Below are 25335 nucleotides of genomic sequence, written 5' to 3'. Positions count from 1 at the left end.
GCTGCAGAGAGACAGACAGACAGCTGCAGAGAGACAGGCGGATAGCTGCAGAGAGACAGGTGGACAGCTGCAGAGAGACAGACGGCCAGTGCAGAGAGACAGGCGGACAGCTGCAGAGAGACAGACAGAGCTACAGAGAGACAGGCGGACAGCTACAGAGAGACAGGCGGAGCTGCAGAGAGACAGGCGGAGCTGCAATGAGACAGACGGACAGCTGTAGAGAGACAGACGGAGCTACAGAGAGACAGGCGGACAGCTACAGAGATGGGTGGAGCTACAGAGAGACAGACGGGCAGCTGCAGAGAGACAGGCGGAGCTACAGAGAGACAGGCGGACAGCTGCAGAGAGACAGGCAGACAGCTGCAGAGAGACAGGCGGAGCTACAGAGACAGGCGGACAGCTGCAGAGAGACAGGCGGACAGCTGCAGAGAGACAGGCGGACAGCTGCAGAGAGACAGGCGGACAGCTGCAGAGAGATAGGCGGACAGCTGCGGAGAGACAGGCGGACAGCTGCGGAGAGACAGACAGCTGCAGAGAGACAGGCGGGCAGCTGCAGAGAGACAGGCGGGCAGCTGCTGAGAGACAGGCGAACAGCTGCAGAGAGACAGGCGGAGCTGCAGAGAGACAGGCGGAGCTGCAGAGAGACAGGCGGAGCTGCAGAGAGACAGGCGGACAGCTGCAGAGAGACAGGCGGAGCTACAGAGAGACAGGCGGAGCTGCAGAGAGACAGGCGGACAGCTGCAATGAGACAGACAGCTGCAGAGAGACAGGCGGACAGCTGCAATGAGACAGCTGGAGGTGCAGAGAGATGGGTGGAGCTCGTCACGTGTCGTGCTTCCCCAGGAATGTGTGGATCATAGGAGCGAGGATTATTGGAGTCCGGCAGTACAACAACAGGGACTGCCTTGAACACTGTGCACAAACAAAATCACGTTCACCGCCCTCGTCAATAACACTGGGGAGGTCTTAATCCAGGAGTGGACTATGGTTGATGATGATGAGAGAAATATATAACGGTCTGACCTTTAAGCCGATAATAATGATCATCTGTATTTATAGAGCACCGTTCATTCTACGAGGTTCAATTTTACATCACACAAGATAAGGAAAACATTTCGACAACACTTACTGTTGCAAAAACACTCACAAAACAATACAAATACATAGAGAAGAGAAACATTAATACGTATTAAGGAGCAAAATTATAAGATGTCAGAATCATATCATAAGGCTAAATTATATATTTCCAAAATCGGTCTTTCTTCGAGCAGAAAGCAAAGCAATGTTATCCAAAACCTAAAACATCATCATCATCGTTGTGTTGTAAGCAGGGGCTTAGTTAAGTCAGCCGGGTCTGTTCGGATCGTTGCTCCGGAAAGTACAGCAGCCAGAAAACCACAATCCGTCATCCGGGGCACCACGGCTGCAAGTTGCTAACTACCTCGCCTGGTCTACCCGAGGTCGTGGGATCGGTCCTGGCCATGACGCCTGCGTGTTTGGAGTTTGCGTGTTCTCCCAATCCACATTTAGAAACATGCGTTTAGAGAGCATCTGGCTCTTACAGATTCCCACGTGATAAGCCACTTCGTTGAGCTACCATTTGTGACCAGGTCACGTCTGAAAAAAAAGAGCGACATAGCTCAATGGGCCTTACCTGCTCAAATAAAACGTTGAGTTTAGTTTAATTCTGCTCTCCGCGTGCCTCCCCTCCAACAGCAGCCGAGCAGCGATCCCGGAAAATTATCCGTGAGAAATTAATTCCTGGTTTTCTATATATATACACACACACACCCTGTGCACAGTATAATACGTCAGGCAAGTGGCTAATGGCTGTGTGTGTGTGTGTGTGGCAATGAAGAGGCGCAGTGTGGTGGTGTACGTGTTGTGAACAAACACCGTCCAAGTGATGCAGAGGAGGGAGGGTGTGCAGCAAGTCGAGTGACAAACAAAAGAATGACATCACAATAGAAGTCACCGTCGTCATCATCATCAGCATCATCTGTGTAATGCAACACAGGGCCCTATGTCAATCCACTGCTTGCATGATGAAGGCTGCATCGGTGACACGGGGTTGTTTGACCAAACTTCACGACGCCGGGTTGGTAGGTGAAGTTGGGAGGCGAGGTGGGGGTGGATAAGGGGAGGGGGGCCCAGCACTGCTTCAGATGTCACTCGCCACTGATGGGGTCATAGTAGCAAGGTCGCCAGGTTCAACTCACCATTGCCCCACCGCCCCCCGCCCCCGTGCAAGCTAACACCGTATCCTCAGGATTATAGGACGCACTTCGTATTCTGAAGCAGAAAGTTAAGGGCTGCGTTGTTTGAATCCGGTCGACGTGGGTTGTGGCACGCTTTGGTGGCGCGTGTTTGTCACGGCGAGACTCGGGCAAAGACACCGCACGTTCTCACGCTGCACTTTATCACGCTGCACGTTATCACGATACACGTTATCACGCTGCACTGCGGCCACTGCCATTGTGATCCGTGTTCGCTTCCCCGGCCACGCGGCGTCTCACTGGACATCATCACTTGTTACTACTTCAGGTTGTTACTTCACGCCTCCTCCCCCTGCGAGTTCAGCAACACGCACCGAGAGCCACAGTGGTGACGTATGGTCAAACACCCCCCCCCCCCCGGACCTCAAATGATCGAAGCGGCAGCGTGGGGGAAGACCTTCATCCAGCAGTGGATTTGGCATAGGTCGGTAAATTCAAACGCGTGTAGCCAGTTAGACACACGTGTAGCTAGACACACGTGTAGCCAGTTAGACACACGTGTATCCAGTTAGACACACGTGTAGCCAGTTAGACACACGTGTAGCCAGTAAGACACACGTGTAGCCAGTTAGACACGTGTGTAGCCAGTTAGACACATGTGTAGCCAGTTAGACACGTGCAGCCAGTAAGACACACGTGTAGCCAGTTAGACACACGTGCAGCCAGTTAGACACATGTGTAGCCAGTTAGACACACGTGTAGCCAGTAAGACACACGTGTAGCCAGTTAGACACGTGTAGCCAGTTAGACACATGTGTAGCCAGTTAGACACGTGCAGCCAGTAAGACACACGTGTAGCCAGTTAGACACACGTGCAGCCAGTTAGACACATGTGTAGCCAGTTAGACACACGTGTAGCCAGTAAGACACACGTGTAGCCAGTTAGACACACGTGTAGCCAGTTAGACACACGTGTAGCCAGTTAGACACATGTGTAGCCAGTAAGACACACGTGTAGCCAGTTAGACACACGTGCAGCCAGTTAGACACACGTGTAGCCAGTAAGACACACGTGTAGCCAGTAAGACACACGTGTATCAAGTTAGACCACGTGTTGCCAGTTAGGCACACGTGTAGCTAGTTAGACACACGTGTAGCCAGTTAGACACACGTGCAGCCAGTTAGACACACGTGTAGCCAGTTAGACACACGTGTAACCAATTAGACACACGTGTATCCAGTTAGACACACGTGTATCCAGTTAGGCACACGTGTAGCCAGTTAGACACACGTGTAGCCAGTAAGACACGTGCCTCGTCTTGCCACACGGCACCTACAGGCAGAACACGTGGGCGCGGTGTTCACTTCACTCTGCACTGTACTTGGCAGCACGTGCTCAAACAGGGCCACGACAACTCGAACACACAGACACCCTGCGCATCACCCACGGAGTAACCACGCAGCCGCTCTGTCAATCCACACCCCCCCCATCTCACGCGGAGATGTTTGACCATACTTCACCGCACCGGCTCGCAGCGAGAGGGTGGAAGCAGCGAAGGGATACGATGCTGAATGAACGAACGACGAGCGGGGTTCAGACTATAAAGTGCGCCACTCAATTCTCGATCACCGCTTTCTCTGCAGTCCACTGATCAGTCAGCACGATGATGGTATAGGTGATGGTGGTGGTGATAATGGTATAGGTGATGATGGTGGTGATGGTATAGGTGATGATGATGGTGGTGATGATGGTATAGATGATGGTGATGATGGTGGTGGTGATGATGGTATAGGTGATGGTGATGATGGTGGTGATGATGATGGTGGTGATGGTGGTGATGATGGTGGTGATGGTGGTGCAGAGAGAACGAACTTACCCAGTTGTCAAATCCTCCCCGCCGACTTTAAATCCCCGGGAAGAATGAAGTTCGTGGGTTTTTTTGTTTTACACCCCTCGCTCCGAAACAAAAGTTGAATTCTAAAACCACGTGGCCCAGAGACGCGGCGGCGTGGGGGAATCACAGAGAAGGGGTGGGTGGAGGGGAACTGGGCGAGTCCAACTCCGTTGCGGTGATTCTCTCAACACCAACAACACCACCACCACCACCGCCGTCGCGTTAAAAGTTCACCGAGTTAGTTCGCGCGAGCGGCCTGGCAACTTTGATGGCGTTGAGCTCCCTGCCGTGGTGGGCGAGGTGGAGTTTAAAGTGGTGGGGAGGAGCTGCGGCAAAGCGGCAAAGCGGTGTCCGATGGAAGCAGTCGTCAGAAATGGGAAGTTGGTTCCTTCCACAGGGAGAGAGGGGGGAGGGCGGTGAGAACCGCGGGCGTTTTGGGAGTTTTCTTCAATTCCTTAAGAGGGGGAGGGGTGGGGTGGAGAGGGGGAGGGGTGGAGAGGGGGGAGGGGTGGAGAGGGGGGAGGGGTGGGGGTGGAGTGGGGGAGGGGTGGAGAGGAGGGGTGGAGAGGAGGGGGAGGGGTGGAGAAGAGGGGGAGGGGTGGAGAGGAGGGGGAGGGGCGGAGCGCAGCGAGAGAACCACGAGACAGGAGGCCCGGGCCCTGGCTGCGTCTACTGACTACGCCGACTGACTACGAGGTCCCTCGTGTCCTCCCTCGTGTCCTCCTCCTCCCTCGTGTACTCCCGCTGCGATTCTACCGCCTCCACGAGACGACGCTGCTGCTGCTGCTGTTCGTGCACGCCGCCGTGTCCCCGCTGTCCACGCGGTGTCTCCGCCTTGTCTCCGCCGTGTCCCCGCTGTCCACGTGCGCTCTCTGCGACTGCAGCGATGGAGGAGGCAGCGATGCCGGCAGGTAACGAGGGCAGGGGCCATTGGTTGGGATTGGAGGGTAAAGGGCATTTGGTTGAGGAAAAGGGCATTCCGTTATGAGCGTGGGGTTATGTTTGGGCAGGGCATTGTGTGAGGGCATTCAATCCCGTGTGGGCATGTAATGCCAGAGCGTGGCATTTAAGGGCATTCGATAAGAGCTGGGCATGCGACGAGGGCATTGGAATACGGAATTGACATAGGGCATGATATGAGGGCAAGTTATGGGATGAGATTCGGGTATGGGATGAAAGCAAGGCACCGGATATTGGCATTGCATGGAATTAGGGCATTGAATGAGGGCGGCGTGCCCAGCTGTCGGATGGGGGCGAGGTGGGGGCAGCCTACTCGATGTGCGGGCCACTATAACAGCGATTCACCGCCAATGTGAGGGTGGGATTGGGGCATTTGGTGTTTGCAGGGCCCATGCCAGCCCACGAAGGGCAAGGCCTTTGAATGGTGGGGGCATGAGACGAGAGACATGTGGTGAGTGGAGTATAGGCCGTGGGGCATGAGACGAGAGATATGTGGTGAGTGTGGAGTATAGGCCGTGCCTCCCCTCCCCCACTGTCTTGTGCTGATGCTGTTGGTGTATAGGAGCATCGTGCTTGAGCACAGTCGTAAATTCAACTGCAAAGCAAAACTCGGGGCTCGCGTGTGAAGAAGTCTCGCCAAGGAATCCGTTGTTTCAGAAAAAGCGGTACAAATGGCAGAGTTTGGGATGACGAAATGCGTGCGACAGCTTGATAACAACAGTAATAATCTACGCTCACTAATATAGATACAAACTAAGCGACATAGCTGATATTAACTACCAAAATCCACTAAAAGGAATAACCATGAAAAAAGCGAATAAGAATCGCAGAGCACGGTAGTTTAATCTCGACATCAAGATTGCTTTTTAAATCTTAAGTTACGGGGAAAACCATTGGAACGAATAGCTGAATACGTGATTAAACTAGTGGCTGTAATTCGCCCCCCCGAATCTCAACGCATTTTGCAGGAGGATATCGCATTTGGGATGTTTGGCCAATGCCATGTCTATAATACAAGGGGCGGGGTGAGATCCCTAATCACAATACAGAGATTTATGCTTCGCGTGCTATGATGCAGGGCAATTCCACAAATTAGACAGATAATTTTTCTAACTCGGGATCATCAAACGTGTCAACTCGACACATTCGCATGGAACACTGCTGCCTTAAACTAAACATAGTCTGCGATGTCATTAATAATATAACCTGGTAATTAATAATATAACCTGGTAATTAATAATATAACCTGGTAATTAATAATATAACCTGGTAATTAATAATATTACCTGGTAATTAATCATTTAACCTGGTAATTAATAATATAACCTGGTAATTAATAATTTAACCTGGTAATTAATAATATAACCGGGTAATTAATAATATTACCTGGTAATTAATCATTTAACCTGGTAATTAATAATATAACCTGGTAATTAATAATTTAACCTGGTAATTAATAATATAACCTGGTAATTAATAATATAACCTGGTAATTAATAATATGACCTGGTAATTAATAATTTAATCTGGTAATTAATAATATAACATAGTAATTAATAATATAACCTGGTAATTAATAATATAACCTGGTCATCTGCAGGGGTGGAGGTTGCATAGCTTCTTTCCTCGGAGTAAATGCAACAATTATCTGGTACTTGCGATGCTGCGTTGGCAGTAGTGGTGCACAAACACAATAAAAACAACTCAACACGGTCGTCAATAACACTTTTACATACACGTGGGGGTGTTGTTTTTAATCTTTGTAATTTTTTTTAATTATGGCTGATTTATGGAATAAAACCAAGAGTTTGGCTCTGATCACCGCCACGGGCATTCCAGGATGGCTGAACACGTCACCTCGTCGCTGTATGTCCGCCACCGCGCTATTTTACCAGCATTTCTCCCTTATCGAGAAAGGCGGGCACGTTATTTCCATCAGAAATTACAGCCCTAATTGCTTGACGATCCAGTTGCACTTGATGATGATACTGTACTCGCTCATAACGACCCACATATTTTGAAGTGTCTGCAATGCAAGTCCGAGGTTGTCAAGTTATTGTTCTGGTGTCACATGCGTTGTAAACAGGGGCACACCCCGGGTAAAAAAATCAAAGGTGATACATTGTTTTCCCGCCAACAATTCGGAAAATGCTGTGCGGTTTTCTCAATGATCCAGTGTCTATCAGGGCTTGGGCAGGACGAGTCATGGCTAGAAGGGACAAGGCTGGAGATGGAGTGGCAGCTCAAGGATTGGAAGGAACACCTCGAGTAGGGCATCCAGCGCAGAAGTATCTCGCGTGTGGGTGCTCTGATTTTTATTACATCGCAGGGTCGTGAGCGGTGGACGGTGGTGGCTTGGAGGATGCCTCATCCAGCAGTGGATAAACCACGGCTGATGATCCTGATATGGATGAACATGTTATATAAAATGTGGCAAGAATGATTACTTATTTGCAAAATTTGCGGGTGCACACACTGTAGTATCTGAAATTTACCGAAAGACCCAAAGAATATTTTAAAAACGTTCGCCCCCTGAGTACAGTTATAGCATGTGCTTGCATCTGTTTGAGCACGCTGAGAACTAAGCAAACAGATGCAGGAGACGAACTATTGAACCCAAAATCTGGATCGTCTCTATCTTCTCCATCATCAAGGTTTCGTTTATTCTGGGTACGATTGCACAACGGCGAGCATGTGTTGTGTTCATCAGGAACCCAGCGCCCCCCCCCCCACCCCCTTTGCGCAGACTTGTTTTCACTTGGATATTGGTCCTCCATATTATCCACGATTATTTGCAGGACATCGTGTCACGCTACAAACAATACATTCAAAACTCTCCCACGGAGCAATGCCACCCATGTGTGTTTAGAGAACGGCCCGTGGAAGCGGATACCAAGGAGCTACATCTGAGGTCCCTTGTCCTTCTCTGGTCGCACAGGAGATGGTGGCACTTTCCTCCCCGCCACCCTCCGAACAGAGCGCAATGATCGTCGCGTGACCGTGAAACCAAATACTTTTGAATTCTCATGTGATTTTCATGTAACCAAATCAACTGTGGAACCAAATCGAATGTCATGCTCTTTTGTGCTTTCATCAGTGATCGAGCTGTGACCATCGACTTGCGACACTTGAGGGACCCGGGTTAATCGTAGGCAGTGGCTTCCGAGATTTGTATCCTGGATCTCAGCCAGAACCAGCCAGTCTTCTCCCAGACTGGCCGTTATTTTTGACGTCCAAAAATCACGTTCGGCCGTCCTCGACTCTGTCACGGTTCCATAGGCGAGGGGCAAAGCCATCTCCCTGCCGGAACGAGGGTGGAGAGGCACCCATTTACATTGATGGCCTGAAGCCAGCAGTTGAAATTCCTTATTGTATGTGTGGCGGTCCGATATGCGATGTTGTACACTGATGACCATTAACCCAGAGGCCGTCGTGTGTATTTATGCGTCGCCTCCCCAGGCTGCTTGGCAGCGCCCGCCGTCCCTCGTGAAGAGAGAATGCCGCCGCCTTGGTTCTTTCTGTAAAGTCACGCAGAATGGAAATAAAATAATAAAAATAAAACAATAAAATTTTCGCGACGTTTCGGCCACAACACAAGTAGCGTTTTTGAGGGTTGCAGCGATTTCAGATCTTGCTGACGTAGCAAGATCTGCTGACGTAGCAAGATCTGATATCGCTGCAACCCTCAAAAACGCTAAGATGCCACCTAGCAACATCAGCAAAGATGAGCGTATGAATTATCTCAATTAAAAAAGAGAGATGACATTGTCATCCTCTCAGCCGACAAGGGCAATGCCACTGACATCGTGGACAAAATAGAATATAACAACAAAATTCAGGAACTACTCAACGATGGCAGCTATACAAAATAAGAAGAGACCCCACCAACAGCCTGGTTACTAAAACCAAAAAATCATTTCTGATTCAACAGCATTAATTGATCAAACCAAACAGTTCTCGTTGAAACCTTCTGCGGCCAGACCACCAAGATTATACGGCTTACCAAAAATACATAAAGTAGATACACCCCTTCGTCCCATCGTCTCCACTATCAACTCCCCCACCTACAAACTGGCTCGTTTTCTGTCTGATATCCTGCGACCTTTCACTGGAAAAACCACCTCTGCGGTACTAAACTCTACTCACCTGGTATCGACAATCAAGGGTATTTCCCTGTCCCCAGATGACCTGCTTGTCAGTTTTGATGTGGTTTCCTTATTCACCAAAGTTCCGGTACCTGACACCATCGCAATCATTGAAGACTTGGTTTATCAAGGACTGCATACTGATGTACCCCCCCCTGGTAAGACATTGCTTAATCAACACATACTTCACCTGTAATGGAACTTTCTACAAACAGACTGAGGGCACCCCAATGGGCTCCCCCCTATCTCCGGTTGTAGCCAACGTGTTCATGGAAAAATTTGAAACTGACGCCATCCAGACTGCCACTCTACGCCCGACTTTATGGAAGAGGTTTGTGGATGACACCTTTGTCATCTGGCCACATGGCCGGCCTGCTCTAGACCAATTCCTCGACCACATCAATTCCTATTCTTAGCTCTTTCGGTAAAGTCACGTTGAAGGGAAACAATAAAATAATAAAATATATATAAAACAATAAAAATTCTCACGACGTTTCGACCATAACACAAACGGTCGTCATCAGGTGTGTTGGTTTGCATTAATTTATTTATTTTTAAACGGTGTATTTATAAAAAGATGGCAAGCTACCCTTTTTGGATGTCTTAATTAAAAGGAGACCTGATGGTTCAATGAGCCACTGTCTACAGGAAAGCTACCCATACGGATGCTTACTTAAAACCGGATTCCCACCACCATCCATCCCAGAAGAACTCCCTCATCAAGACTGTATACCATAGAGCCCAATGCATTTCCGACCAGGAACACATTGCCAGTGAACTCAACCATGTACACCAAGCTCTCAAGGCAAATGGTTACTCCGACTACACAATCCGCAAAGCCATCACTCCAGTCATGAAGATGGATCCTCTTGAGCCATTCAAAACCATCACCTTACCCTACATTGCAGGGGTCACAAAAAAGATCTCCAAAATCCTGAATAAACACAAAATCCAGGTCCGATTCAACACAGTACATAAAATCCGTGATCTGGTTCCGTCTGTAAAAGATGTGGTTCCAGACATACAGTACCCGGGCGTTTACAAACTAAGTTGCCTCTGTGGTAGCAGCTACATTGGAGAAACCAAATGACATATCTCGGACCGCATCCGTGAACATAAAGCAGACTTGAAACACGGTAGGACGAACTGCTCAGCCATGGCAGATCACTGTTATAATTCAGTGGGCTCACATGACATAGACTTCTCCAAGACGGAGGTTCTCTGCAAGCCATCCGGCTACCATGATAGATTCGTTCATGAGGCCATCCACATATACAAATACAGAGACAATTTCAACCGAGAAGATGGATTCTGGCTTAGTAACCATTGGAAAGATGTTATGAACCATTTCGGTTCTTAATTGATTTATTTTACGATGACCTTCAGACCGCAGTCCATTCGCAGGCACTGCCCCTTAATACCTCTCACACCACGGGTAATGGTATGGTTTATAGCATGTGGTATAATAATAAATAGTATAACATTGTAATATTTAACATAATTCATAAGGCAATATATAGTATCATAATTGCATAGTAATATACAGCAGTGTGGTATATAGTTGGGTTCATAGAATAAGACAGTGTAATGTTACAAGTCTAATATTTTATAGTCTAAAGTATAGGGTAGTGTAAAGTAACATTGTATAATTTAAAGGTGGAATTTGTTTATGGATATGATATACCATGTAGTTTAGATTGGAAGGTATAATATTGTATTGATTAGTAGTCCAGTTTATAGCATAGTTATAATGCAACACAGGATAGGGCAGCACACCTCAGCTGCTCTGCTTTGGTATTTTCTTGTGCCCAGCCGCCACTCTCCTCCGCTCTGGAGGTGGGGCTAGGTAACATGCTAATTCATATGTTAATTCCGCCCACACAGCTTAAAAGACGCGATCCATGCTCGGCAGTGCTCACTCAAGCGCTGTCTTCTGGACAGACCTGTTTCTATACCTGAAGAAGGCTACTTGTGTTGTGGCCGAAACGTCGTGAGAATTTTATTTTATTATGTTTTATTTTTATTATTTTATTTCCTTTCTACGTGACTTGGCCGAAAGAACCAAGAAGATGAATCCCTGCAGTCACGAAAGCTTTAAATCTAAAGAGAATGCCTTCTCAGTGTTAACGTTTTGTCTCCAAGGGCATTCATTTTTGTACGGTCTAATCGCCCTAAATGCAGGCTTTCACACGTGCGCTCCTTCTCACACAAGGCTGGCTCTGTCTGGGGTTGCCAGCTCGCAGGAGATGGGAGTACACAGATCCCAGCATCATTAGTTTCTTTGTTAATTTGCATTCTCATTGATTCCGGGCCACATCGCAGCTTCTTGTACATGCACGTGTGCTTGTAGGATTGTGTTGTTCACACAGGTGTTTGTGGTTGTCTGCTTCCTCGTTGTGTACCTTGAGAGATGTGGACACATTCCCATCGGTGATTGAAGCTATGTTGGCAAGATCATGTAGCTCGCATGCCCAGCCACCAAGCAGCTTCTGTTTGGCTGGATAGAGGGGACTAAAAGTGTCTAGCACGGGTTAGGGAAGAGATGGGCTGCTGTGGTACAGAATGGTGTGCATCTGATTTGATTTGCCGATTACTGGTACAAGCGGTGTCAAGATTTCCCTCTGTCGAGGAGGCTTGTGAAGGATGCTATTGGGCATTTGTAAGAGAAGTGACACTGGCAACGAGCAGAGCACCAGGCGGCTAATATGTAGCAAGTTGGCACAGTGGGGAGCAGAGTTTGTGCATCTGCCAGTAAGTCAGTCAACCCATGGAACTTGTCAGCGAGCCTTTGACACTTCATGTGGCCACTAAGTGCACCTATCATGGCACAAGCATCGTGGTGATGTCAACGCCACTTTGTGGTGAACGGCGGTTGTTGTTGTTGTTGCGGGTGATGGAGCTTGTGGAGGAGGTAAGGGCTGTGGGCACGCCGCCAGCGTCATGCTGCTCCCGGGGCTGTCCCATCGCGAGTGTTCGTGGAGGCCACCGCGCGCACTCTGCCCGTGCCTCCTCCGCAGGCGAGAAGCTGGCCGAGGGGAAGACGAAGGCTGTGTTCGCCGTGGACGGGCAGCCCGGGAGGGTGCTCGTGCAGTCACGCGACAGCATCACGGCGGGAAACGCGGCTCGGCGTGACCACCTGGAGGGCAAAGCGGCGCTGTCCAACCGCACCACGACTGCCGTTTTCGCCCTGCTGAACGACGTTGGTACGGCCTCGGCCGATTTCTCTGCTCCATCTCCGCGGCGGACGTGCTCTCTCGTGGGCGTGTTGACTTCCTATGGTTGCCACTCCATTGTTAGTCTCGATCGCCAGCCGCCATCGCAACTTATGATCGCTTTGACATTTTATTAAACATTTTTAAACTTTTAATGTGATTTCTATAACTTGTGAAACATTCTCCTCTAAGCCATATGCTCAACTTCGTCATGCAACTTCGTCATGCACACCCGGCCTCCTGTCTCCCCAGTGGTGATGTTTGCGCACCGCATGGGATACTCATTTAAGGCCGAGACTACCTAGGAGCAGGGCCCAGGACAGGTTCAGACGGTCGTCGCCGATCGTTAACCGCGAGTGGTAATCAAGCTTCATGGCACGGCGGGCTAACCCCACCGCGCGTGTCTGCGGCGACGCCCGCGGCGCAGGGATCCGCACGGCGTTCGTGAAGGCGCAGGGCAAGACGGCGTTCTTGGCCGAGCGCTGCGACATGGTGCCCATCGAGTGGGTGTGCCGGCGCGTGGCCACGGGCTCCTTCCTCAAGCGCAACCCGGGGGTCGCCGAGGGGCTCCGCTTCGCCTCCCCAAAGCTCGAGATCTTCTTCAAGGTGACGCTCGCCGACTCTGTTCGCCGCCGCCTGCAACGTCGACCGACTCGCTCGCTCGCGTGCCCGATCGACCGTTCAATTCAAACCCCTCTTCCCCTGCGTGCTCTCTCCCCCCCCCCCTCTCATCTCCCTTCTCACCTCTCGTCTCCTCCCTCCCCTCGCCCCTATCATCTCCCTTCTCACCTCTCGTCTCCTCCCTCCCCTCGCCCCTCTCATCTCCCTTCTCACCTCTCGTCTCCTCCCTCCCCTCGCCCCTCTCGTCTCCCCTCTGCCGTGGAAACCCGCCAGGACGACGCCAACAACGACCCGCAGTGGTCGGAGGAGCAGCTCGTGGCGGCGCAGCTTGCCCCGGCCGGCCGCCTCATCGGGACGCACGAGGTGGCCGTGATGGCGCGCACCACGCAGGCCGTCTTCGAGATCCTCGAGCGGGCGTGGGCCACGCAGGTGTGCACGCTCGTCGACATGAAGGTGAGTGAGCTCCGCTCGTCGATCGGTGCACCTCGCATGGCTCGAGCACCGCGGTGACGTCACTGCCACTTCGTGGCAAGCGGCGGTTGCGTGCGGGCGTGATCGTGGGGTCTGCGTGCGTGGTGCTCGTAGAGTTTCTGTGTGGGGATCGCCAAGAATTTGGCATTGATTGAGATGAAAAGGGGGTTTATTGAAGACGGTGCCATCCAAGGCATGCTGGAGCTTCCTGTTGTTTGTTTACGGTCTGTAAAACACCTTTGCCCTGATATAATTGTTGTTTAAAATATCGGTGAGCACACTGAACTTGCAATCGAGTGGTCGCCGGTTTTATTGCATCTCCATGGTACGGAAGTTTAAACAATGGGGGCACGAGTGGAGGTGCGTGGGTGACTCGCGGTTGCCTGCAGGTGGAGTTCGGGGTGAGCGTGACGACGAAGGAGATCCTGCTCGCCGACGTCATCGACAACGACTCGTGGAGGCTGTGGCCGGCGGGAGACCGCAGGCAGCAGAAGGACAAGCAGGTGCCGCCCCGCAGAGACAACAGTCACCTATTCTGTGGTTATTTCGGTCAAGTCATGTAGATAGAAAAGAAAAATCACGACGTTTCGATTGCAACACAAGCGGTTGTCATCAGGCAAAAGAGTCGGCCTCTAAAGGCAAACCGTTTCTAAAGGTTTGGAGATGGGCATAGCACAAGTGTAGCAGCAGCACCAGGAGCATAGAATATGAATTTCTGCAGTCGCGGAAGTTGTAAATCACGACAGTAACCTACTTGCTGTACCTACCGCCTCTGTGGGATCTCTCTCTGAGCCACTGATCTTGCCACTAGGGTGTGTGCGTGCATTCGTGCTCGTGATTGGGTGATTGGGGAGGAGCGGTGGCGCAGTGGGTAGCACACTCTGCTTGCAGACGGAGACGACTTTCTGAACCAGTCTTAGGCCCCTCCCTAGATCGACTCAGCCTTAAAACGAATAGCTGGGGTGGTATGTAAATGCCTGGACTGGGGCGACCAGGTGACCGGGCGTGGTACTGGCCACACCCCCCCCCACCCCCCCGTCTGTGTGCTGAGTCGGCCTTCATCGCAGGTGCTAATAGAACTTGCTCCAACAGTCTGTATGGTTTCCGAGAGGATCTTTGTCTTCATACGTGTGCATGTGTGCATTCCGCAGACGTACCGAGACCTGTCTGAGGTGACCCCGGATGCCCTGCAGGTCGTCAAGAAGAACTTTGAGTGGGTGGCCGAGCGCGTGGAGGTACGCGTGTATGCGTGCGTGCGTACACACACACATACACACGTGTACGTGGAGCGCTACGAGCTTGGGGAAGCTGTGGTGGCTGGCCTTGGTGAATCTTCTTGTGCCTACTCCTCCTCTCTCTTCTCGGTCCCCCGCCCCTGCTCCCACCCATCGTCCCACTGCCACCTGCGCCATCAGCTGCTGCGCACGCCGGCCGGGGGGAGCGGTGACGGCCGCGTCGTGGTGCTCATGGGCTCGGCGTCGGACCAGCCGCACGGTGACAAGATCCTCGCCGCGTGCCTTCACCACGGCGTGCCGTGCACCCTGCGCATCTCCTCCGCCCACAAGGGCCCCGACCAGACCCTGGACATCAAATCGTCTTACGAAGGTGACCCACTCTACCCTCGTATCTCGGTTCCGTCCTGAATACGCTCGGCGCAGTTTCGAGCAAACCCCCCCCCCCCCCTCCTGTATTGAGCCGATTCTGATTTGTGAGAGTTCCTCGTCAATATGCCGGCGAGCCGTAACAAACAATAATAATCAGCTCGTCGTTAAACCGCTTGAACACGCGACGATTTCGATTGGTGGGCTGCGTCAGGTGGATGGAGGAGACTCATCACGACATTAGCCAGAACATTACGCAGCCAAACCAGAAAAATCTATAATGAATCGGTCAGAGAGAGGTGGCAATGCGGGTGTATTTGTTTGTCCGTATGTTCTGACCGAGCGTGGGGTGGGGGCGATGTCGCTTGCAGCGGACGGCGTCCCCACGGTGTTCGTGGCGGTGGCCGGGCGGAGCAATGGGCTAGGCCCCGTGCTCTCGGGGAACACGGTGTGCCCCGTCATCAACTGCCCCCCGCTATCTGCCGATTGGGGGGCCCAGGATGTGTGGTCCTCGCTCCGTCTCCCCGGAGGTACGCTGCCCCACCCAGCCACCGCCCCCTTTTCCCCCAGAAAAGTCGCTGTTATCCTCGGCCGGCGCCGGTTCGCTGCCGTTGGCCGCACTGGCGTTATTGGACGTGGTGGGTGTTGTCATGGCCAGTGCTGTGTGGTTGGTGATGTTGCTGATAGGAGCGCTGCATGGTCGTTGCTTGAGCTACATATGACAGTACTGCTCGTGCTGTGTTTCTGAACCCCAATGATAATTAAGGAAATTACATCGTTTTTTCCTAGACAGCCTTCTTGAATCAAAAGCGGTCTTTTCTTAAATATCCAAAAGGGTTTGTATATTTCTTAAATATCCAAAAGGGTTTTGAATTAAAATCGGTTACTATCGATTTTCACAAATGTAAAATATGTGAAAATCCTAAGGGGGTTCACAAACTTTTTCTTCGCACTGTATGTCAGTGCTGCTGGTGCTGTGCGATGGTCCTCCTCGGGTTATGCGTTGGGACTGCTAGCGCTATTTGACGGTGCTGCTGGCACGGTACGACGGGCGACGTTATAATAAATACATTGACGGCACGACAATAATGGCGCCGGTCACTCGTAAGTTCTGAGCCGCTACTGTCGCAGCGCGAATTCCCCCGGCTCCGTGCGCCGCTGCTGCTGCTGCTGCTGCATCTCTACCTCCCCCACCACCCCCCGCCCCTCGTCCTGCAGGTCTCGGGTGCAGCACCGTCCTGTCCCCGGAGGCGGCCGCCCTGTGCGCCGCTCAGATGCTGGCGCTGAGCAACCACCTCGTGTGGTGCCGCTTGCGCGCTCAGCAACTCGGCACCTGGATCGGGCTCCTCGACTCGGACCGCAAGGTGCAGGACAAGGGCCGCGGGCATGTGTAGGTGCCTGGTGAAGTGTTGGCGCTGGCCCGGCGTGCGATCGGTCTCCCCCGTTGTTCCCCAGAGCACGTGGCTCGACCTTCGGTTGCTTTCCCCCCCCGTGGCGGCTTTCTACCAACGATGAGCCGATTCCTCGCGCTCACGGTACGGACGCGTCAAGTCGCGTGCGTGCTAGCGGATCGATTTAGTTTGTCGGTTGGTTCACACGTGACCACTTGCTCCGACTCGAGGCGCCACATTCACAAGTGTTCAAGAAGCGGTCTGTTAATTGAACCGATTTTGCCCCCCCCCCTCAGAATCATGAATCATGACAGTTCATAGAATCGGTGCGGGCAGCGATGAATGATTGCAGACTTAGCGTCAAGTGCTCGATTCTCATACTCAGTCAAATTTGGAAATAAGCACGCCCCTGCTTGTAGCAGAAGTTGGCCATAACCTTCCCCCACCAGTGAAAGTCAGCACGCGTTGCTTATGCAGTACCAGCGCTGTGCTTATATAAGGCGTGCTATATTTCAACTTCTACTGTACGCGGTCGCTATAACTTGTATGCTCGCAGTAAACGCAAAAAAAAATAACTGTATTGTATAACATTTGATCGACGATTCGAATCGCGATGGGGCGGAATCGCTTTACAACAGGCCGAGGGTTTAACGCGGCGGCGGCGACGGCGGCGTTGTTCTTTGTTACGGTTTGCTCGCGTTATCTCGTCGGGCTCGTTGGACACTGCCATTTCAATCGACGCCGGGCGTCTCGCCGCTCAAGTCGGTGCACGAATCCGGCGCCGACAACGCGCCGAATCGATGTTGCGCGCAATTTGCTTTTTTGGCTGCGGCCACTGCCGAGCGCGATCATTAAACGCAGCTAAAAAAAACCGACCCCTCTGGGCCCCTTTTTTCTGGGTCCCGGCATCCTGCAGCTGCCACCACCGCTGATGAGGCCCCGTTGGTGGCGGGGCACATGGGTGCTGGGTGTGGCACATGGGTGGTGGGTGTGGCACATGGGTGGTGGGTGTGGCACATGGGTGGTGGGTGTGGCACATGGGTGGTGGGTGTGGCACATGGGTGGTGGGTGTGGCACATGGGTGGTGGGTGTGGCACATGGGTGGTGGGTGTGGCACATGGGTGGTGGGTGTGGCACATGGGTGGTGGGTGTGGCACATGGGTGGTGGGTGTGGCACATGGGTGGTGGATGTGGCACATGGGTGGTGGGTGTGGCTAGGGGCAGGTGGAAAAAGGGGCAGTGGCCTCCACCCCTTCCAGAAATGTAAGGACGGACGTTGAATAAAGGCACTGCTGATCACTTGAGATTTTTGTTGTTGTAAATGTGACATTGTACAGCTGTGTGGTTTTGTTTGCGTGCTCTGAAGAAGGGCCCACTGCAGCGTTGTTGACGAACGCGTTGAGGGTTTTTGTTTGTTGTACTTGCTGTGCGCAATCCCCGCTACGTAGTGTGGAACGGAGCACGCGGACGAGCGACGCGGTTGGAGTGTTTGCTTTATTTTAAATTAACAAAGTTCACAATACAAAAAGCAAGAGAAACAAACAGGATGGACTGGAATCTGCACTCGGGTGCCATGCGACTGTTAGCGGCGTCGGCCTGCGCTGGCCGTCGGCGCCGGCGTGCCGAGGGTTCAGTTCGCGGGGGGCCGCCTGGGACCTCTTGCCCATTCCCTTGACCCCTCCTCCGGTGGCCCTATCCCCTTACCCGGTCCTACCCCCCCTCATGGTTTGGTATTCGTGACACGCTGGTGGAACCCTCGCGGCAAAACCGGCATCGACAAACCGCCAGGATATGAAAATATCGCACGAAAACGGCCACGGCACACCTCCGCAATTTTTTTTTACATCAAACCAGAAATATCAATATACTCGGCATATAAATAGATTGCAACCTTTATAGGAAGCACAGAGAAGCAGCAGCGGCGGCACCATAGGGCGCAGCGACGGTTGCAGCCGCGACCCGAGCCGGGTCGGTCGTGAGCGCAGCCGTGTCAGACCACACGGGGCCAAGCCACACCGGGCCACGGCACGCAATCGGGGCGGGGGGGAAATAAGACGCGAAAAACAGCTCTGGTCTTATGTACAGCGCGTAAGCTCTCACTTAATTTATTCGCTCACTCGATAAACTCGCAGTTTGGTCGACAAAGTGCAGGTCACGCGACAGGTCGCGGGTTTCAACAACTCCGAGGTGGATCGCTCGCTCGTCGGCTGGCGATGCCAGCGGCCAACCGCGCGTTCCGGCCCCGGCGAATGCGCCGCGTAGGTTTGGCGCTCGACGTGTCCCACACTCCCTGCTGTGTGTTTGAGCTCCCAGTGGTCGACCGCTCACCTCTGCCGGAACCTTCGCAGGTTCTGTTTTTGTATAATGCCCTTTGATCGGCAGGGTGAGGGTCCCCCCCACATTGAGAAACCTCATTCTTATTTTTAAGTGGGCCACGTACACCATAACCTCATGCTCCCTCCTCTCCCATCTTCTTCACCCTCCTGTGTCTGAGAAGTTTTTTCTCTGCAGCCGTTGGTCGTGGCCAAGCATCGTCTGGGTAAAGCTGCACACGGTCTTGACCCTTGAACTCAAAAGCAAACAATCTCAGCGGCCAGCGCAGAGCCCCGAGGCTGCGTGGGGACCGGAGGCTTGACGCGGGAGCTTTAGTTTCGTATGCTCACCTCATCATGAGGTCTTACATCATATTCATCATTATCAACAACATCTTTATATTCTTTGGGTCTTTTGGTAAAGTCACATAACCTATCCACGTTACTTTACCGAAAGACCCAAAAGAATATGAATTCCTGCAGTCGCGAAAGCTTTAAGTCAACATCTTTGTCATCGTCAGGAGTTACACATATAGTAGTTGTTTTTTTTAATGCCCAGTTGCGTTTGTGTCCTGCTGCGATGGCGTGGCCCGATAGACGTTTGGAACTTGCAGCGAAGCAGTGCACCACTTTGTGTCAGAATGGCCTTGGAATTTCGTGGTACGGAACCACCGATGGAGACCTTTACTTTACAGACATTCTTTATCCACACTAGGCCACGCTCTTTGTATATACATATACCCTGAAACAAGTGTTATACGAGAATTCAATCTAACATATTTTTAATTTAGGGACAATCTAAAATATTTTTGTTTGCGCGTTGCTCATCGGGGCCTGCTAGACTCGAGGACTCGGTCTGAAGAATGTGGATTAGAGACGAGGCGATCCACCCTATCCCTGTGATGGATGCATGCGACAGGGTCTAATGGTTGCAGGGCTTCCATTTGGCGTTTAGCAACGCATGGATTACGTTTGATTTTAAATCGATTGCTATGCTTCCCTGCTAAACGCAGTAAAATCACGCGCTCGACGGTCCGTTACATTTCCACGCGCACGCCGATAATCACTCTCGGATGTAGCTCTTCCGGCCACAAGATTCCCTCCCGTCCAAGTTATCGAATGGCGGGGGGTGGAGTCGTTTCCGCGTGTTTGGAAGGATTGATAACGACCACCCAAATCGATTCTCGCAGGCACCTCACAAACGCAAACAAACCATCTGAATCGACGGAGCTTTAAATCACCGCTGTCGGGGGTACCTATCGGGTGATTCGCCTGCGAGGGGCCAAAAATTGTGGGGGGCACATGCCCCCTCTCCCCGCTACTCCCCCCCAAACCCCGACTATCTGCGTTCCCATGCCACCTGCTGCTCGCACAATGCAGCTTGTGCCCCCTTTCATTGTTGCGTTCTCACCGTTGTGATTGTGTGTGAAGCGTGACGGAGATTGGTTGTGGCTTATGAATGGGCCTGGTGGAAGAAAAATTTGCAGACAGCTGGCTGTAAAAAAAATATATATGGTCAAGAACTTTTGAAAAGAAAAACCCTGTTTTTTTTTTCAAAGTTGTAATCGGATGAGAACGGTGGTTACTGACCCCCCCCCCACTTCCTCCATCACGGTTACTAGTGTGTCGCGTTCACGGGTGGCCGTCTGTGAGGAGGACACGGTCGGTCGTCCCTGTTGGAGCGACAGCCGAAACAAAGCACACGATGCTCGCTCATCTGGGGGATCTCAGCCTTCCGTGTCGCCACCACGGCGGAAGCACGCGGGAAGTAGTGGATTCTCGGCTGCCAGTTGCTTTGTCACGGTTTAAAGGCAACATGGGTTGGGGGGTGTGCCCTTGAAAAACTAACCCACAAAAGCTCCTTGTTCGCCGAGTCAGATTTTGTTGAGTGGGTGGATTTAGAAGATTAAGCGATTTATTCAATTTGTGTCGTGGCCGTCTGTGGGGAGATGGCACAACAATTACAACCATCATGCTAGGATGGGTTCATCATCATCAGTCTTGATCTATCCACTGCCCCTTACACACCAAGCTGATATCATCCCCACTCAATCTCTGATATCATCCCCACTCAATCTCTGATACCATCCCCACTCAATCTCTGCGATGGATGCACGCTCGGGCATGTTCGACCCTCCGGAATAACTTTAGGTTTTTTTTAAACGAGGGTTAACATTTTTTTTGTCGAGAATAACACCGAATGCGGACGAGCGTGGGCGTTTTGGTCAGGTTTGGATGCGGCAGCGTGCATGTTTTGTTAGCTAGAGCTGGCAGCGTCCATTCCTCGGTGAAGGCAGCAGCAGCTTCCATTCCCCGCTCCGTTTAAAGCGATCGTCTGTGACCCGCTCCGCCGTTCAATGACAGCGGCGGCGGCAGCAGCAGCAGAGGACTGTGGACAGACGTCTAGAAAGGAAGACTCTCGACCGAGCCGGTGGTGGGCAGCGGCGATGGGGCTCCTCGCAGAGCGGCTCTGACCTCCAAGCCGGTTTAAGGGCTAAGTCGGAGGCCACGTTGGTTGCTTGTTTTTATGGGGCGCTGGCGGTGGTGACCTCGAGCCGGGTCGGGGGCTGCCACGACCTCGGTCACAGTTGTCGGCGATGGCGGCTGCGGCGACGAGGGTGAGGTGAGATGGGCGGGTTGCTGCGGGGGGGGTGGGGGGGGTGGGGAGGCTCGGGCGTGGTGGTTGCGGGGCCGTCGAGACGGGTCAGCGGGAGCGGCCGGACACGTACGCGAGCACCCGGCTGAGCGCACGCAGGCGGTCGTGCAGCGATGTCATGGCCAGCACCTTGAGCTGCGCCTGCCCGTCCAGCGGCAGCACGGCGAGGAGCCACCAGCACCAGGCGGGGCCGTCGACGCTCGCCTGTGGCGCGGACGGAGTGAGCGGACGCGGACGTCAGTTTGGTGACCGGCGTGGTGTGGGGACTTTGGTTGAGAAACCGCCCCAAAACCCCACTCCCGCCTTGCTTGATCCTCCGCGGTGACGCCCCAGAAACATATAAAAAAGCCGACAGCTGGCGACGCCCCCCCCGCGCAGCCAAATTGATGTATGGCAGGAAGCGCTCGTAACATTACATAACAGGCAAACTTTATAATTCGTAAAGTTTATGGAGGTGTGAGTCGCCAGATTTGGCAGGCACCAGTGCGAGTTTTTTTTGTTTGCACACTCTTGACTCGCTGCTGCGTACGCTGGGGTAAGAAGAGAGATCACAGCCTCTTTGTCAACTCCACTGCTGGATGGAGGCCCACCCACTCAGTCACGCGGGTTGTTTGGCCGAACTTGAATCACGCTGGTCACTGCCGGTTGGTGAGGGGCCAGGAATACGGAGGGGGAGCAGGAGCCAGGATATCACAAATTACTAAGATGTTGGCCACAGCCGGGTATCAAACTCGGGTTGCCTGCCGGATTCAGAGCGCATTGCGCTAACCCCTTACGCTTTGTTAATGCCCTTTCTAATTTGTTACGTTTATGTATTTTATTCGTTGAATGTTGCTTATCTTGCCCGGGTGGCTCAGTGGTTAGCGCGTTTGGCTTGCAATGTGAAGTTTTGGAAGTTCAAATCCCGGTCAAGGCACCGGGCAAACCGCCGGCAAAGATAAAACGAGAACCACTTTGTGAGAAGGCAACGGTCGGCTACTTTATGAACTGTGGATGGACTTATACTGCCATGGGAATGTGGAATGTGCACCGCTTGCTCAGACTTTAAACACGGTCCCCACCCTTTTTTTCCCAAACATGAGACCGCTCTGGGTTGCTTTCTTATATAACGCTCGCGCACGCACATTCACGTGTGTGTGTGTGTGCGCACGCACGTGTGTGGAGCGGTGGTGCAGCGGTTAGCGCACAGTGCCATGAACCTCGTGATCTGGGTTCCATTTCGGCTCACAGTGGCGAATTTCTGCACCGCTCCTAGGCCGGTAACTGGTGCGGCGGGTGTGTAAACATCAGCGGTCAGCGTTAAATGGAGACAAAGGCATCTGGCTCATATGTATACGTGTTGAACTTCTTTCGTGCCGTACGTAGCCAACCGTGCCTTATCGGAGGAGCTAATAATAGGTGCTCGCTAACAGCAGCTGTCCCAACAGCGTGTTAATGCTCGAGGAGGTGGGGGGATCTCGTGCGCACGTGGAAAATCTCCACTGGCCAAGCGGACCGAGCGGCGCTCGAGTCCCGAGCGGACGGCGGAGGAGCGCCGTGGCTGAGCGCCGGCCGCCGGGACGCCGTTGGCTCTTGGCCGCACAGAGCGATCTTTCGGGGTGATTCATTCAAACCGCACGATAATGTAACGCGTTCGCAGTTGGCATCGAGATAACGCACGTGTTTATCAGTGCCAGCAAACGCGCCGAGTGGCGGGCCAAGTAGTGGGGGGGAGGTGGTGTGAGTGGTGAGACACGGCTAGAGGGGGATGAGTGGTGGGGCGAGCGGTGGGGCGAGCGGTAGAACACGTCGCCGGGTGAGCGAATGGACGAGCGGTGAGGCGAGTGGCACGGGCGGGCCTCCGCTCGGTCCTCACCTGCAGGTCGGCCTCCTTGGCGGGCAGCGTGCCAAAGTGCAGCAGCACTTGGCTGCGTAGGCGGCTGCGGAGGGAGCCGAACCATGCGGCCGCCTGTACGTACACTTCCTCGTGCAGCGCCTGCAGCTCCGTGTACGCTTCCTCTTCCTCCACCTGCGCCGGAGACATGGGTCGGCCGTTAGCTGCGCCGGCCACGAGTTCCCCCACCACGTAGCGCCGGCCGGCCGGCGTTGCCCCGCGGCGATGAGCAGCGCCAACGCGACAGCCGTTGCCGCCGCTTACCCCCGTGGCGGCGATTAACTTCCCCTCTGGTTTGATGGTGAAAAATGGACGGTCGCGCCCAGGGCTTAATATCTCGATGAAAACTATTCTCGCGGGTCGCTGGGAAACTGGGGTAAGCGGCGCGCACGCGAAGAGGAAGACGCGTTCGTAGAGCGACAGGTACGCTGGGTGCCGTGAGCCGGGTGCCGGCGGCACGCGGCGGTGTTGTCAGCTCCTTAAAGCAGAAAGCATCCTCTAGGGGCATCAAGGAGGGTCCACGAGGAGTACGCTTCGGTGTGATGTTGTCGGTGTGATGTTGTCGGTGTGATGTTGTCGGTGTGATGTTGTCAGACTGATGTTGTCGGTGTGATGTTGTCGGTGTGATGTTGTCAGACTGATGTTGTCGGTGTGATGTTGTCGGTGTGATGTTGTCGGTGTGATGTTGTCGGTGTGATGTTGTCGGTGTGATGTTGCCGGTGTGATGTTGCCGGTGTGATGTTGTCGGGCGCGGAAAGATTTCTCTGTCGGCGACACAGAGGGACCCGGCGGGAGTTCAACTCCCGCTTTGGAGCGTCGGCAGCGCGAGCTTCTTTGATCATGGAGGCTGCGTCATCTCTCCGAGTCGCAGCCGCCCAACGAAGAAGATTGGATTCGTTTCCCCGTAGCAAAGGCGTGCGCTTCGTTTTGTTTCTTAACTTCGTAATCTGCGTTAATTATGAAATTTAATCTCGGGATTAATTTTATCGTCTTACGATGTGTGGGTGAAGGGGCAGGGTGGGGGAGGGCTACAGGTGCAGACCAGCTTAGAGCCAAGACTTCTTACTCCCGGAGCCAACCCATGAACCCACCTCCCTCACCTCCCTCTTACCCCCCCCCACCCTCTCCAGCCATCGTTGACAGCCGTGGCATGGCCCTAGCATCTCCATAGCACCCCCCCCCACACCCGGCAGGAGCAGGTGCGGTTGTGGTTCACAGCCTCACAGAGCTTTGCAATTAGTGGGCTGCAGCCACTCGTGAAATACATGAAAAGCACAAAACAATGGCAATTACATCTGCGTCTGATGGTGCCCCACCCCGCCCCCACTGACCACCTGCTGCCAGTTCATGGCGAGGGTTTTAGGGCCCGTCCGTGGTTTATGGATAGGCGACGTTTAACATGCAGCCGGAAGGGCTCAATGCGGGAGGTTTTTTTTAAAATGTGGATTTGAGCTCAAATGGGCTCAGAAGCCATCATCTGTTTACGGTCCCAAGACAGCGGTGGAAACTGAGTATGTAACCATGGGACAACCCTCTGCTGATGTGCCGCAAATGTTATGTTATCGACCGTAGAGGGATGCAGTCCGGTGGCGATGTCACATGACATGCAAAGCACGCTGGGAGGAAGCGATCCTTTGGTCACGATCGCACCGTTTGCTGCCTGTAAACCACCTGTTGCCTGCGTGCGTCGCTGTTATTATCATTGCTGTTGTTATAACTCTTAAATCGAGCCCACACGCACTTGCGTGCCCGATGTTGCGTTTCTCCATCCGGGTCTCCCGGCGCTCACCTTGACGTCCTCCAGGTACTCGATGTTGGCCGTGTTGTAGCCGTCGCGATGGCTTCGCTGCACGACGCGGAACCGCCGCTCGCCCACCGTGTACACCACCGAGCGCCCGTCCGGCATGAGCTGCGTGCTCTGGACGCCCAGCATGCAGCCAAACTCGGTGAAGCTGCAACCGCAATGCGGGATACAGAGAACC

The 25335-nt window shown here is 52.9% G+C and overlaps 3 protein-coding genes across 4 annotated transcripts in view; 1 reads left to right on the top strand and 2 right to left on the bottom strand.

Annotated features, from left to right (window-relative positions):
- PPAT (phosphoribosyl pyrophosphate amidotransferase) overlaps positions 1-4552 on the bottom strand; it is a 41311-nt gene extending 36759 nt beyond the window's left edge. The window contains exons 1-2 of one of the 2 annotated variants that reach the window (XM_032955615.2): positions 4094-4552; positions 1655-1792 (exon numbers count right to left, since the gene is read on the bottom strand). The gene's annotated coding sequence lies outside the window, so the exon portion shown is untranslated. The remainder of the gene's footprint in view (positions 1-1654; positions 1793-4093) is intronic. The other variant, XM_032955614.2, reaches the window with a different exon arrangement.
- Positions 4553-4679: 127 nt separating this feature from the next.
- PAICS (phosphoribosylaminoimidazole carboxylase and phosphoribosylaminoimidazolesuccinocarboxamide synthase) lies at positions 4680-17816 on the top strand. Its single transcript, XM_032955616.2, has 9 exons — positions 4680-5022; positions 12234-12419; positions 12856-13034; positions 13323-13502; positions 13910-14023; positions 14672-14755; positions 14936-15125; positions 15493-15651; positions 16340-17816. Exons 1-9 carry the CDS (start codon positions 4998-5000, stop codon positions 16513-16515), a joined length of 1293 nt encoding a protein of 430 aa, XP_032811507.1. The 5' UTR covers positions 4680-4997; the 3' UTR covers positions 16516-17816.
- A 172-nt stretch (positions 17817-17988) lies between these two features.
- LOC116943020 (LON peptidase N-terminal domain and RING finger protein 1-like) overlaps positions 17989-25335 on the bottom strand; it is a 28436-nt gene continuing 21089 nt past the window's right edge. Inside the window, exons 10-12 of the mRNA XM_032955619.2 lie at positions 25143-25305; positions 23336-23488; positions 17989-21684 (exon numbers count right to left, since the gene is read on the bottom strand). Coding sequence (XP_032811510.2) covers positions 21529-21684; positions 23336-23488; positions 25143-25305 — 472 coding nt within the window. The 3' untranslated portion in view covers positions 17989-21528. The remainder of the gene's footprint in view (positions 21685-23335; positions 23489-25142; positions 25306-25335) is intronic.

Source organism: Petromyzon marinus, chromosome 16, assembly GCF_048934315.1.
Source record: "Petromyzon marinus isolate PM22_M1 ecotype Great Lakes invasive population chromosome 16, UKy_Petmar_22M1.pri1.0, whole genome shotgun sequence".
NCBI classification, from domain to species: domain Eukaryota; kingdom Metazoa; phylum Chordata; class Hyperoartia; order Petromyzontiformes; family Petromyzontidae; genus Petromyzon; species Petromyzon marinus.
The sequence above is the reverse complement of the archived record's forward strand: the minus strand, read 5'-3'. Positions and strand labels throughout refer to the sequence as shown.